This window comes from Ananas comosus, linkage group 21 (genome assembly GCF_001540865.1).
Source record: "Ananas comosus cultivar F153 linkage group 21, ASM154086v1, whole genome shotgun sequence".
Classification (NCBI taxonomy): domain Eukaryota; kingdom Viridiplantae; phylum Streptophyta; class Magnoliopsida; order Poales; family Bromeliaceae; genus Ananas; species Ananas comosus.
The window spans coordinates 2,155,458-2,171,820 of NC_033641.1; the positions used below are offsets into that span (position 1 = coordinate 2,155,458).

Below are 16,363 nucleotides of genomic sequence, written 5' to 3' on the forward strand. Positions count from 1 at the left end.
CACCCAGCCTAATTTCGCCAAGTCCTCGAGAGAGGGGCTAAAACACAGATAAGGCGGTGAGTCGTTCACCGCCTTAACAAAGACGGTTAATCGTCTACCGTCTTATCTAGGCGTAAACCAACGCCAGGACTTAGCCGTTTTTTCTCCGGTTTTGTGTATTTCCAGTAAAGACGGTGAATGGTTCACCGTCTTTAGAGCAACCACCTGCAACTGCTGTTTTAAGCTTGATTTTAAACAAAATTTCAACAAGTTTGACGCAAGTTTTTTCACGATAACAAATTTTTCAACAAGAAACACAAGATCACGAGTGGAATAACAAGATACAATCAACAAGATAAAAATATCAAAAAAAAACCCGAGAAATATACAAATATGCACTAAATTCAGTATTATATAATATTATACAAAGTCTAAGTTATCTAAATCAAAAATATGCAATCAGCCTCTCGATCGTCCTCTCCCTCGACGTCCTCGGCCACGTCCTCGTGCACGGCCACGTCCACGTCTACGGCCACCCTCTACAACGAGATCAGCAATAGGTATGTCATCAATTGGCTCGATATCGGCCATCGCATCGAGATCCGCAATCATAACGCCCTCGCGATGCTCCGGTATCGCCTGAATCTCCTCGATAGTGGCTGGTCTAGATGTTGGGCGGGCTTGTGATGAAGACGCGGCATGACGTCGAGAATAGACGAATGTAAAGTGATCTCTAGAGACTGGCGGCGGCAAAAGCAAGTCCAAGTCCAATGGCCTAGTAGGAAATCTCTCAGGGGCGGCGGGTATATCAGCAACATCACTAGGAGATGGAGATCCAGCAGATGTCGGTGTCTGACGGTGGTGATGACCCGATGTCGATGCATGTCCAAAATCTCGACCTCTGATATCAGTGGCGACAGGTATAGTAGGAATGTACTCCAGTACACTATCAAGATCAATATCGATACCCGTCAATACATCAATCATCGCCTCATAAGAAGGTCGATCATGAACTAGGCTCCTGATGCTATACTGTGTCTGTCGTATAGCGTCCACCTGCATTATAGATAATAACTCACCTTTGGCAATCTATAATATACAAAATATTAAAAAACTAATAAATGGGCTGAGTGATCGTACCAAAGCTCTCTCGGTCTGGCCACGAGGCTGGTAAGTCAATGGTGGACGCTGTACTGGACGAGAAATCCATCGTCTCGTGATCTGCCAGTACCACTCCATATAAATCGAGGTCGCCTGTACTGGATCATCACCGACAATCAGATGCTGGTCAATAATAGACTGTAATCGCTGTCCCCATCTCTCGATGTGTGCAGCATGAAAGTGGCCCCAATGCTCATCTGGCCGCCCCTGAGATGTAAAGCGACGGATGGTCTCCACATGAATAGGTATATGCTGCAGGAGACCAAACTGCCGAAGGACTCGATCGGGCACGTGAAGCTCGACGATATGAAAACAAATCAGCGTGGTCCGCGATCGCCATACCTCACTGCCCTGTACACAGAATGCTGGTAGCACCTCTAATACAGCATCTGTGTACGGCCGCCATGTAATCTGTGAAAAAGCCAATAATAGTCAGCAGAATGCATTAATACGGTTGAATATTGAAATAATGGTTGCATTAATACGTACCTGTGTCTCTCGCTGCTGATCTAGCTCATCTCTATAGAACTCTATATCAGTCGTCCTAACGTTGGCCCCAAAACGTAAACCGCCGGCATTCGTCCACCTGATATTTGAAAAGTATGTTAGTTGCAAATATATAGGAAGAAATATAATATGTATCATATTTAATTATTATACCGGCAACCCAAAGGGCAATCAGCCATGTCGGCAATAGCTCCAACGCCAGTAGGTCGGCCGACATGAAGATGGTCCCATGCCCAAATCTATAAATAAATTACAATAAATTAGACATGTAAGCTTAAATAGGAGAAGTTTTATATAACAATTATTATATATTACCTGTACTAATGTCGCGAAACAACAGCATTCGACCTTGTCCTTTAATGACGCCGTTCCCAATGCGCGATAAAGGTAGGCCAATGCTGCCGACCCCCAGGCTAAACCACCACATGCGTCAAAATCCGCCAAAAGTGGTAGCCACTTAAGATGAACTCTATATCCGGTGGGGTTTGGAAACAGACTACAGCCAATCTGATATAACATATATGCACGGGCTGTGGCTGCAACTAATCCAGCCGGAGCATCCAAATGTATATGATGGAAGTGCTGGTATATCCAATCTAAGCGAATCTGACCAGCTCGGATGCCATCCGGCACAACCCCTAAAAGCTCCTGACAAATCTCTATCCACGGATGCTGTGTAGTCCCCGTGACAGGCGCTCCATCGACACGAAGACCTGAAATAACCGCCACATCCTGAAGTGTAATCGTCATCTCACCGTGGCGGAAGTGGAAGGTCTGGGTCTCCCGTCGCCATCTCTCGACCAGAGCTCCCAATAGAGACTGATCGAGCTGCAGACGCCTAAGTCGAGAAATACCGTAGAATCCTGACTGTCGTAGCAAATCTAGCACCGCTGGATGATCCATATCCCACTGGTTCAATTTGCGGCCATGCTCTACGAACTGAACGCCGCGATATCCCTACAGTGACAAAAAAATAGTTAGCACAACATTTATATGTATTAATAATAAACATAATTTATAGAGAAATAATTCTTACTCTCACCTCAGTCGTGATAAATGAAGACCTATGTAGATGCTGCTCTGTCAGGACGGACTCATCAACCGGTCCCGCCTCCTCTAGATCTGCCATCTGCAATTTTAAAGAATTTGTAATTAGTAACATGCATCCAAATAGCGCATTGAATATTGGAATATTGAAAGTTTAATAAATACTAGTAAGTTAGGTAACAAGTCCTACGTCGACGTCCTTGTTGTGCGCTCTCTGTATTCTGTGGACAAGTATTTCTATAATGACCGTGCTGCTTACAAATGCTGCATTTTGTTCGTCGACCACTGGTTGCGTCCATTATATTACGAATACGTGTTGATCGTGGTCGACCTTTCTTTCTTCTAACTGGAGGCGGTACAATTGGTGGGCCCATGGGTCGTGGCCAGTAGCGCCTGTCTGGAACTGGATGGAAAAGCGGTGCGTATGTCTGGCGATAACACTCTACAGTATACCAATGGGAACAAAGACTATGATAATCTATTCTTAGTTGTGAATTACTGCAAACTGCTAAAATATGCGAGCAAGGTATGCCCGTTAGCTTGAATTCCCCGCAATTGCAATCCGCTTCTGTTCCATTAATGGTAACATTGTAATCAGAGTATCCTGTTTGAACTTCAAACTCAATAGTCCCAAATCGATATACAATGTGTCCCCGTGCCGTCACCATATTCATCGTAATTCGACTTTGTATTTTTGGTGCTAACGTGGCCGTCATACTTTCACCATTTTCACGACGCTTTACAAAATAACTATTCAGTTTGTAAAAAGTTCCCGCGACAAATGCCGTTACTGGAAGAGCACGGATACCCTTAAGTACCCCATTTAAACTCTCGGACATATTTGTAGTCATCAACCCGAAGCGTCGACCTCCATCAAATGCCCACGCCCAATACTCTTTGTATACTTCGAGCTCATCGACCCACTTCCACGCATCCTCATCTAGCGCGCGTAACTCATCTTTCAGTTTATAATATTCTACCGACGTTGGAGCACTGCCGATACTATAAAATTTGTCTAATAATGATTCATTTTTAAACCGCTTAGCCATATTTGCTTTCATGTGTCGAAGACACCACCGGTGTGCATGCCCCTGTCGAGTAGGATATAACTCAGCCACTATTTCCTTTAAGCCACTAAATCTATCAGATATAAAACAAACCGGTCGATTGCGTATAACATAATGGCCCAAGTTATGTAAAAACCAACGCCAAGTTCCACCATTTTCGCCTTCGCAAATTGCAAAAGCTAAGGGAAAAATGCTATCATTCGCATCGACAGCCGTCGCTATCAATGCATGGCCTTCGTATTTGCCATACAAGTGAGTCGCATCAATGCTCACCACCGGCCGACAATGTGCAAATCCATGAATAGAAGGAGCAAATGACCAAAAAAGACGGCCAAACTGACATATTCCCTCTGATGGCCATCTATGATCAAGCCGCCAATAAGTTCCATGATTAGTACTCTGCAGCATAGTAAGATACCGAGGCACGTCTGTGTATGACTGCTCCCAGCTCCCATAAATAATTTGTAATGCTTTGCTCCTTGCCAGCCATGCCTTCCAATAATTTATTTGAACATGCAAAGTGGATCGCACCGTTTCCTGCACTTCTTTTGGCGTCATATTTAGTCTTGCCTTCATTAACGGGAGAATTAGTTGACATATGAGATTTGAAGTACAATTACGATGCGCCGCATTTAGCATTGGAATAACACAAGTATGTTGACCCGCGTATGTCTTAACTCTGAAATATGTTGCATCCTTAGGAACCGAAGCGTGTAACCTCCAAGGACATCCCTCAACTGTGCATTTCACTGTATAAGTTGTTTTGGTAGATTTCACAACTTTCATCTGAACATTGTGAGTAATGTGCCATCGATCAAGAGCGTCCACTAAAGATGCCTTATCATTAAAGACTTCACGGAGCCAAGTCCCGTCAATGCTAGGTAGATCGGAATTGTTACGTCTAACATCGAACTCACTCGAATTCACAACATACTGTTGTATCCAATTATTATCCATAGGAAATTGCTCCGGATGGTCAATAAAATCAAGTTCCTCGTCAGGATTGTCTACATAATCGTTGTTTACATGCGGGTCGTCATTCAAACTGTAAATGGCATTCGCAAGGCAATTTAATCCACCATCGTGATCATCTTCAATGTCAACGGCTAGATCATTCCAATCGTCGTCCTCATCCTGATTACCGTCATTATCAATGGGTGCATCCTCCTGATGACCATCATTATGAATGAGTTCATCGTCCTGATTACCGTCATTATCATCTCCTTCATCGACAATATTATCAAGAACTTCATTCCAATTTGTATAGGGTGTAGATAGCCTGCAATACGTCCCGAATGTTTACTATATTAGGTAAAATTTCATTTACTATTAATTAAATAATCCAAATTTTCTTTACCCCCAATCGTAATTTTCATTAGGTGTATGAAATATCCTGGGTTCGTCACGTGACATCGAGGGTTGCGCACGTGACGTCGACGGTTGCGCACGTGACGTCGAGGGTTCGGCACGTGACGTCCAGGGTTGCACACGTGACGTCGACGGTTGCGCACGTGACGTCGACGGTTCGGCACGTGACGTCGAGGGTTGCGCACGTGAAGTCGAGGGTTGCGCACGTGGAGACTGACTCTGTCTGCAGTATTCATAATTATAATGTATGAAAGAATTTCATAATTTAAAAAATATTCACCGCAATCTTGAGGTATATTACTGACCTTGTCATTCTTACGCCTTGTTCATTATCAACTTCACGGTCACCAATTGGATTCTCCGGAAATCCCACATCGATATCATTATGTAGCAGGCTTGTGTAATAACCTTGCGACTGATATTGTGTCTCTGAAGGATATAAATCTTTCTCTATGTATAGCGACACACATCCATAATGTTCAAACAATCCAATTAATCCCTCCAATGATTCATCATCTACTATATCATGAGCAATATATTCATTTGCTCCCGTAGGGCATCGAATTGTGTATTTAAGACAACATTCTTCTCTATTACAATTTACTAAACGATACATTCTCCTCTCAAAATTCGCATAGGTCGTATCTGAACGAATCGCAATCAATTTCTTTCGACCACCGAAATATCGAGGACCATTCCCATCCATATCTAACTGTCCATCCCAATGAACACTAAGAGACATCCGACGACTAGCCATTTTAACTACACAGAAAAATAAATCAACAACATTCTCCATGTTCTCATCAGCGAAAACTAAACCTAAGTGAAATGATAACTAAATGATAGAAAATTTGCAACAAGAAAATAAAGGGAGTGTTACTAGGGTAAATTGAATCTGTGAAAAAAAAGATGAAGTCATAAAGTTGAACCTTTATAAGTTTGATACATGTCCATTTCTTCCTCGAAAGGTCTATTTCTTGATTATTACTCTAAACACTAAAGGAGAAACCACTTACATGCCACACTATATTTTCACCAAAACCACTTACATGCCACACTATATTCTGATTAGGAATTTAGGCAGATACCTTATTTCATGCTCAACTAATCAAGATTTGTAAAAGAATAGATACATTGGCTAAGTAACATGCCACACTATATTTTCACCAAAATCTACATAATCTCCATATAAACAAGAAACTATAACAAGATACCACAATTAAAACTAGGTTTGGGGTTACTTTAAACTAGGTTTAGGGTTTAAGGTTTAGGGTTTAGTTTACACTATTTTAAACTAGGTTTAGGGTTTAGTTTAAACTAGTTTAAACTAGGTTTAGGGTTTAGGGTTTATACTAGTTAAACTAGTTTAGAGAGTTTAGGGTTTAGGGTTTATACTAGTTAAACTAGTTTAGGGTTTATACTCAACTAGTTTAAACTAGTTTAAACTAGGTTTAGGGTTTAGGGTTTATACTAGTTAAACTAGTTTAGAGAGTTTAGGGTTTAGGGTTTATACTAGTTAAACTAGTTTAGGGTTTATACTCAACTAGTTTAAACTAGTTTAAACTAGGTTTAGGGTTTAGGGTTTATACTAGTTAAACTAGTTTAGAGAGTTTAGGGTTTAGGGTTTATACTAGTTAAACTAGTTTAGGGTTTATACTCAACTAGTTTAAACTAGTTTAAACTAGGTTTAGGGTTTAGGGTTTATACTAGTTAAACTAGTTTAGAGAGTTTAGGGTTTAGGGTTTATACTAGTTAAACTAGTTTAGGGTTTATACTCAACTAGTTTAAACTAGTTTAAACTAGGTTTAGGGTTTAGGGTTTATACTAGTTAAACTAGTTTAGAGTTTAGAGTTTATACTAGCTAAACTAGTTTAGGGATTATAGGGTTTAGGGTTTATACTACTTAAACTAGATTAAACTAGGTTAAACAAGGTTAAACTAGGTTTAAATCTAAAAAATTGCTAAGATAGAATATTACTTGCAATGTGGGTTGCTGTGGCACGGGGGAAGGCTCGGTGGCTCGACAGCGACCGGCGGCGACGTCGGCTTGGGCGGCGGCGACGGCGGCTTGGGCGGCGGCGACTGGCGGGGTGCGGAGGGAGAGAGAGACAGAGAGTTCAGAGAGAAAGAGAGCGAAAAGTGAGGGAGAGGTGTCGGGGCTTCGGGTTTGGGCGGCGGCGACGGCGGCTTGGGCGGCGGCGACGTCGGCTTGGGCGGCGGCGACTGTCGGGGTGCGGAGGGAGAGAGAGACAGAGAGTTAAGAGAGAAAGAGAGCGAAGAGTGAGGGAGAGGTGTCGGGGGTTCGGGTATACCAAGGTAAGACGGTGAATTGTTCACCGTCTTCATAAAAAACATTGGAGACGGTGAACGATTCACCGTCTTACTCTCTCAGGTGACTCTTTGGGTCTCGAACAAGGTAAAGACGGTGAACTGTTTACCGTCTTTAGTGCACGACAAATAAGACGGTAAACTGTTCACCGTCTTATCTGTGTTTTATCCCCTTGGCCAAAGTTCGGGCCGAAGTTGAGGGCACAGCAGTTCCAAAGGTGTTGTATTCGCTCTAGGGATTCGCTCTAAAGACGGTGAATAGTTCACCGTCTCATGAAGACGGTGAACCATCTACCGTCTTCATGAGAAAATTCGGATAGACGGTGAACGATTCACCGTCTTTACGAGGAAAATCCGACCTGGCGCCGACGTGGCGAAAGGAGGGTTAGTTTTCCAAATAAAATTTTCAGAGGGTTATTTTGCCAATTACAAAATTTCATAGGGTTATTTTCGAAAAAAGTCCGCAAGAAAACATAGTTCCTCTTTCTTGAAATTATGAGTGCACCCTATCAAATATTCTTTGCATCGGGTGTATAAATATTTGTACATACACCTCCTGCTTAAAATCTTGTAGTAGAGATTTTAAAATTGATTCATAAAATAGAATTAAATTATTAGACTTTGTAGATCAGACATATTCTTTCTCAAAAAAAAAAGTAGATCAGACATATTTAATTAAATTTTGATATTAGAATATTATTCATCTAATATAAGTTACGCGGTATGGAGTATTAATATACACTAACTGCATATAATATTTAAAGATACCCTCACCTATTCTTCAATTTAAAATAAGTCCTCCAACTATATCTTTTCCGTTAAAAAATTGGTTTATAGACTAACTATTAGAACTACTAATTTGATTGAATTTAAATAAAATTATTAAAATAATTTAACTCTACTAATATCGGAAGTTAAAAAGAAATATTAATAAAAAAAGTATTATTTATTATATTCTACATAAGACTATTTTATAGAATTTTCTTTTGTATTTCTTTAGTTATATTTTTTAAAAAAAGTTTAAAATTTAAAACTATATGTTTTAATTAGCTAAAATACTATCTATCTGCCGTGAAGCGCAGGTTCTGTACCAGTGAGCATCTTATATACCAATAAAAGACAAAAAAAAAAGTTTTTTTTTTAAATACATATACCCCTGCAACTATATATGTAGGTATTTGAGTGCAGTACAAGATCAAATCTGAGATACAAGCTCAGCAAACTGAAGTACTTTGCTACAAATCTACAGAAATCTACAGTAGTATGGCATAAGTAAGTGAAATTTATTTATCATCATCATCTTCATCATTATCATCATTATATTAGGGGCCGCATGGTTCGAAATTGATCGTATTCTGAAAACATTTTGTAATCATATTGGGAATGATAAATTTGTTACTAAGTTATCAAGGCACTTGGTTCCGATAGTTATTAGGGACTAGTATATTTTTATTAATTAATTAATATACTGCTAGTAATTTTTATATTAAGTATGAAAATAAAAATACCTCTTAATCTATAATAATCTAATATTCCTACTGACTGAAAATCTATAATGATTCAACTATATTGCTAACACTTTTACAACTATATATCTTACTCTAGTTGAATAAAAATAATTTAAATATTTTTAATATGAAAATATAAAAGATTACTAAAATATTACAAATTTTGAGCCGAACATGCTCTTGTCAATTATTACACTTTCTACAAATCATTTAGTCGGTGCAAGTATACCCTTATCTAACCATTAAAATCTAAAATAAAAAATCCGGCTCTGCAAAGAAATTCACTAAAAAATTTAAGCTAAATACACCTCTCATATGTATCACCGTCACGTTTCCCTCTCTACATTAAATTGAGATCGATGCCGAGGAGATTCTAAATGTTTCTCTTTCTACAATAATTGAGATCGGCAACGAAAAGGCTCTAACTTGCTCCAACATTAATTAGGTCGGCGCTGGAATGCCTTACCACGGAGTTCTTGAAAACCACTTCTTCATGAGTAGGGGTGGAAACGAGCCGAGCTCGAGCGAGCTCATGTCAGCTCAAATTCGGCTTGAAATTAATTTCGAGCCTAAATCTAGGCTCAAGCTCGGCTTGAAATTAATTCGAGCTGAGCTCGAGCGAGCCTAATTTCAAGTCGAGCCGAGCTCGAGCTCTAAACGAGCCGATTGAAATTCTCAACATTATATAATCAATAGTTTAATTTTTATAGAACATTATCTATAATTTGATGCAATATGTTCAATAGTTCAAAATACAAAATAATTGTAAGAAATGTGAGCTAGGGTGACTGCCTGACTAGGTGAGGGTCAGAGAGAGAGAGAGAGGGAAAAAAATTAGAGATTTGGGAATTTGAATGTTATCATGTTTTAGGGTTATGTGCAACAGTGAAAGTCTGAAAGAGAGAGTGTGTTATGTAAATTTAGAGTTGGGCTCAATTGCACGATTGTACTTGTTGGGTTTATTTTATGGGCCAACAATAATGGCCCAAATTAAATTAAAGCTATATATAATTAAAATACATTATATATATATATATATATATATTTTCGAGCTTTCGAGCTTTTCGAGCCTAATTCGAACGAGCCGAGTAATACTTAAGCTCGGCTTGAAATGAATTTCGAGCCTTTTATTTTGTTCAAGCTCGGCTCATTTAATTTCGAGTCGAGCTCGAGCGAGCCAAATATCGAGCCGAACACGAGTCGAACGCGAGCCGGCTCGCTAGTTTGCCAGCCCTATTCATGAGTACTAGTGAGGCTAGTTGCGTGGTCATTACCCCACTACTACATCATCAATAACAAGTAAATTAATTTGCAACGGCGCAATCCGTCAGTAATAATAACTCGTTGAATTCAAACCACCGGCCCAAAATGCTTAAGATCAGTTATTATTATTAGCGTGTAGATTTCATATAAATTAATTGGAATCAGTATCCCATCCGATGTGGGACTATTTGGACATTACAAATTTCTTCTGTTTAGATCCTGACGTCCTCGTCATCTCTAAATCTAGATAGACAGACAGATCAGGACCAGAATTATCAGGTAATGTGAAATTCTAAATGTGGCTCCTACGGATTCAAGAGGTGGCTCCCACCAAACTCGTTGGTGTAGTATTTTGTCCCGTATAGCACTTAGCTCTCACATTTCCGGCTGATTTTCAACTCTGATACCAAATGTACCGATCCGACCGGTTAGCAAAAATCACTGAACTTAAGCATTTTGGACCGATGGTTTGGGCCCAACAAGTTATTATTGCTAGCAAATCGGATCGTTACAAAATTACATCTTTTTGTTTGAGATATATAAAAGTACAATAAAAATATTTTTTTACTGACAATGATGGGCTGGATCGACGAATTTAAAAAAATAAAATAATTCTATTGTGTTGGAGAGAGGCTATATCAGTAATATAATCGATACATAAGTGCGCGGAGAATATACATAAACTTAGCCAATCAAAAATTGCATGCATAAATTATTGAGTGCATTGAAAGTTGAGCTGTGATGATCTTCCCAATCACCTCCTCGTGTTCAACGTGTAGCCGTCCCTTTTTTTAATTAATTATTTTTAATTTCTTATTATTACTTTTTAGGTACCAATTGGTGGGGCCCACTAATTCACTAGATTCCGGAAAGTTCGGGACAATATTGCGAAATGATTGTACATGCACGTCGTGTATTGCGCGCTTTACACGCAAAAATTGGATTTAATTTTGTTGAATATTAGTATATTTAAAAATATTACTTTTTTCAAATAAAAGCTCAAGGCTCCGCATTATTCACCACGTAAAATATTTGATGATTGATATCTGAAGTACTAAGCTTTAAATTTAATTGCTTCTTGAGCTGGTAATCCAGCGTGCTGTTCACGAGTTCAACTCGTGTTCGGCTCGAAATGAATTCGAGACCGATCGCTTGTTTAATATATGATACTAAATGAAGCCGAACGGAAGGTAAATTGTTTTGCTCAAAATTTTAATGAAGTCAGCTCCCTTGTGTTCGACTCGTTAATAAATAAGCCGATCACGAATAAAATTTCTCAATTCAAAATTTTAATGATCCAACTCGTGCTCGGCTCGTTTATTTAACAAACCGAATATAAGCCAGCCTCAGCCCGCTAGTGTTCGGGTCGTTGACAACCCTGATTGCTTTATTAAACGAACCAAACACTACGACAAAAACGGTCTATAGCGACATTTTTAAATGTAGGTACATGTCAAAAAAGTGCTGCTAGCTAAAATTACCGACACTTTTAAAAAGTGTTGCTATATGTGGGGTCGCTAGGTATATAGTGACAGTTAAAGAGTGTCGCTATAACCTAAAAGAGTACTGCTAATTTACCAACACTTATTTAAGCATTTAGCAATCGCCGAAACTCTATCTCGTTGGCTGCGGTGGCGGAGGAGGACGACAGTAAAGGCTCTTCGTCTAGAATTTCAGTAGATTGAGTGAAGAGAGAAGCAAAAGATGGTAATTGATTTTTCTTTTTTTTTTCTTTTCTGTTTGTAATAGGGCCAAATGGACTGGATGTGGTGGGTTGAGTAGAGTAATCTTTTATTTTTGGTTGGATTGGACTTTATATTTAGACATTAGTAGATGTATTTTTAAGTTTTAGTATAAATGAGACACTTACTCAAAAGTGTCCCAAACATGTGTTCCTATAACCTAATTCTGTTATAGTGAAATACAATTTTATATAATTTAACATGATAGCAGAGTAGGAAGTTCTGAGTTCGAAACTCACCTTGCTCCTAGATTCATTGAATATACTCCTATTTAATTATTTACGTCTTAGACCTATTAAATTGTGCTAGCAGAGACGAAGTTGTGTTTGAGTCCCACCTCACTCTAAGCTTCACTGAATTTACGCCTACTTAATTATTTGGGAAAACTTCAAAAATCTCCCCTGTGGTTTCACACTTTTTCATTTTAGTACCCTGTGGTTTAAAGTGTATCAAGTTAGTACCCTGTGGTTTCTCACTTTATCACTTTAGTACCCTGTGGTTTAAAGTATATCAAGTTAGTACCCTGTGGTTTTACACTTTATCACTTTAGTACCCTGTGGTTTCACATTTTATCACTTTAGTACTCTATAGTTTAAAAAACCACAGGATACTTACTTGATATAAAATTAAAACCACGGAATAGTAAAGTGATAAAGTGCAAAACCACAGGGTACTAACTTGATACACTTTAAACCATAGGGTACTAAAGTGATAAAGTGAGAAACCACAGGGTACTAGCTTGATACATTTTAAACCACAGGGTACTCAAGTGAAAAAAATTAAAACCACAAGGGGGCTTTTTGAAGTTTTCCCTTATTATTTCACACCTTAGATCTATTAAAATGCCAGTTTGAGATGAGACGCGAGGGCGATTATTTTATAGGGAAAACTTCAAAAACCTCCACTGTGGTTTTGCACTTTCTCACTTTACTACCCTGTGGTTTAAAGTGTATCAATTTGCCCCCCTGTGGTTTTGTTTTTATCTTTTCGGCATTTTTTTTTCTTAATATTTCGTTAAATTATATACAAAAAACTTCAGATACCTACATAGATTTATCGAATATTTATTTTAATACTCTTTAATTTTAACTTTGTCACTGATATAAGAAAAAAAAAAATAATAAAATTGATACTGAAAAGAGAAAAACGAAACTACAGGAGGGCAAATTGATACACTTTAAACCACAGGGTAGTAAAGTGAGAAAGTGCGAAACCACGGGGTTTTTTTGAAGTTTTTCCTATTTTATACTCTTTAACAAATTTATTGGACATAACCGACCGTTCCTAGAGCAAATGACAAAGGGCTTAGTGGTTGGTACCCGAGACCCAAGTTCGAATCCTAGTTGATTCACATTTCCAGCTAAGTTTATTTCTAAATGAAATAAACGAAGCGGGTAGCGTGCAATCTATCTTTCAAAAAAAAAAAAAAAAAAATTTATTGGATATGTTTCATAATATTTGGGCATATATTTCTTATTAATCAAGTAAGGAAAATGCTTTGGATCCTACAAAATATTGTCCTTGCAAATTATATGTAGGTAATTAAGCAAACACATTTATTATCTATAGAAGTGCCACATCATGTGAGCCAATACATTAACAACATATAAATAAACATAGCATTAATTGGAAGGGTCCATAACATTACTCATCAAGCAACGTGTCTATTTCGTACCATTGACTTCCGACACTTATTTTGATGCTTAGAGTGATAGATTTTCAAAAGTCCGTGGACCTTTTTATATATATATATATATATATATATATATATATAAATAACATTGTTAGAAATTGAAAAATTTTGATTGGATTTATTTCTTTAATAAATTTTAACACTAGGGCGTGTTTGGTTCGAAGTCGGAGTCGGAATCGGAATCGGAATCGGAATCAAAATAAGCTGGAATCGGAATCAAAATGACTCATTACCTAATTCTGTTTGATTCATCACCTGAATCGGAATCGGAATAAATCATTCCCATTATGGGTGTTTGGTTCAGATGAATATAAAAACGTAATCAAATTAATATACTAACATTATCTTTATAATATATTAATTTAACTTTAAATTAAATATTTAATATTAAAAATTTACATCAAAATTTTGAAATAATGTCAAAATTTTAAATCTATTTTTTTTAAAAAAAATTAAACTTTGAAGTTGAATGGATAATTCAAAATATGAAACTAATTAAATTTTGATTTATTCAAATTCAAACTTAAAATTATAATTTAAATTTTAATTTGAATTCATAAATTTAATTTAAGTTTGAAATAAAATTTGAATAAACTTTATATAAATTAAAATTTAATTTAAATTCAAATTCATAAGTTAGATTTGAAATACTTCATTAAATTTTAAACTTTAATTTAAGTTCAAATTAAAATTTAAAATTATATATTTAATTTTTAAATTTTAACTCATATTTTAATTAAAAAAGTTGAAAAAATAAATTTAATCCGAATAAATATCCATTCCGTCCGGATTCAACTTCTAATCCGGCCTTCTAGGCCGGATTGAAAAAAGGGGTGATTAAGCGATTTCCATTCCACTCGGGAATCGGAATCGGAATGGGACTTTCATGTATTAAATACCCACAAACGGATTCACTCATTCCCATTCCGATTCCATGGTGAAAAAGAAGCGAACCAGACACACCCTAAATTTTAATTTGACTTTTGTGGTTTATCTCATTTTATTTTGTCCCTCTATGATTCAAAAAGTTGTATTTAATTATCCTGTGATTTTATTTCTACTTTTACTTAAGAATCTACTAGCAAAAAAAAAATATTAACAAAGTAAATATAGAAATAAAATTACGGAATAGTTAAGTGCAACCATTTAAAACATAGAATGGTAAAGTAAAAATAAGCTAAACTAGTTAAGTATACATAACGTTAAAATGCAATACGAGCTAAACCAGGAGCTGAGGATAATGCCAAAATGAAATACGTACGAGTGTGGTGCGTGAGAATGCATGCGTACACTACGTGCAGCCAATGATTTTTTAGGGCAGATAGAACTCTTTACTTTTAGAGATGCTCAAAATATTACACTAATTATGTATTATTAAGAATTAGGCTAAATGCTATCAACAGCACGGAGTCTTTTATGTTACGAAGTTATTTTTAATAATGAGGCTTTCGAATTCATGACCGGCACTATTAGATTTGATCTACGCGATTAGAAATATTTAGAAATCAAATTTCACGATTTTTCGACATTATTTACATATCAATTGAGTAATCTAAAATAAATGGCTAAAAATAAAAATCTCTTAAACAACAATAATAAAATATTTGAATTTTAGATCAGAGATACTTATCTCGCTCTAAATAGTGAAAAGAATTTTCGATCAAAATTTCAATAGATGTGCATTATCTTACACCGCTAAACTCACAAAAGCATCACATCGGGCTTTAAATTGATCAATTTTAAAACATTTTGGTCACTAATCAAATGATGTCGATTAAATATATAAAATTTGGTTTTTAAATATTTTCAATAACGTAAATCAAGTTTGAAGAAACCGATCGTCGATTTAGAAGCTACACTATTGAAAATAACTTGGCAGTACAGAAACTCCATACACCTATAGATTTCTAGCTGGATTCATATTATTAATATATAAGCATTCTTAATATGAAGTGGTGAAATCTTGTGAGGGCTAAAGATATGTCACCAATAAACAATTTATCCAAACATTAAAAGACATTTCTTAAACGAGTTATAAATACTTTAAAGGCCTTCTAGTAAAAACAAAAAAAAATCCACTAGTTTAACATTTTTGCAAAAGAGGGTAATGTTTTCCGCTTTTGCAGATTTAATTCAAATTTTTTGAAATGATCAAAATATTTATGTTCTCTCTCTTTTTGTTTTCTTTCTCCTCCCCAACCTCGTGCATAAGTAAAAGGACGATGGCGAAGTTTGACTCGCCCATAGCCATGGCCGTAGCCATCCTCGAAATTCTCCAACAAGGTCACCGCGGTAAAGATGTGGATGACGCTACCCGAAGTATTGTCAGAGTTGGAGAGTGAGTTGGTAGATGAGGAGGGTGAAGATCACTAGACGAGAATCTTCCAGAAGCAAGTTTGCGAGCGTGGTCACGACGGCAAAGTAGTGGTGATAGTAAGAAAGAAAAATTTGACGAACGAAGCGACGCTACACTAATTTAAAAAAAAATTGCACTATTCAAACATTTTACAATATATAGCAAGAAAGTTACACTATTTGTGTGTGTGTGTATATATATATATATATATATAGAGTTGAGCTGGAATGCTATCGGTAGCAAATGGGCTCCGTTGCCACCCATTTGTTTTCGATGATGGAGCCTTCAAATCGACGATCGACACTGTTGAACATGATCTATATCATTTGAAGTATCTAGAAATC

The 16,363-nt window shown here is 37.0% G+C and overlaps 2 protein-coding genes across 2 annotated transcripts; both read right to left on the reverse strand.

Moving 5' to 3' along the window:
* LOC109726215 (protein MAIN-LIKE 1-like) lies at positions 350–2,878 on the reverse strand. Its single transcript, XM_020255702.1, has 7 exons — positions 2,860–2,878; positions 2,690–2,776; positions 1,963–2,604; positions 1,801–1,886; positions 1,630–1,726; positions 1,120–1,551; positions 350–1,035 (listed from the first exon to the last, which is right to left on the reverse strand). Exons 2-7 carry the CDS (start codon positions 2,774–2,776, stop codon positions 439–441), a joined length of 1,941 nt encoding a protein of 646 aa, XP_020111291.1. The 5' UTR covers positions 2,860–2,878; the 3' UTR covers positions 350–438.
* On the reverse strand, positions 2,751–6,453 carry LOC109726214. Its single transcript, XM_020255701.1, has 3 exons — positions 5,435–6,453; positions 5,119–5,352; positions 2,751–5,040 (listed from the first exon to the last, which is right to left on the reverse strand). Exons 1-3 carry the CDS (start codon positions 5,923–5,925, stop codon positions 2,859–2,861), a joined length of 2,907 nt encoding a protein of 968 aa, XP_020111290.1. The 5' UTR covers positions 5,926–6,453; the 3' UTR covers positions 2,751–2,858.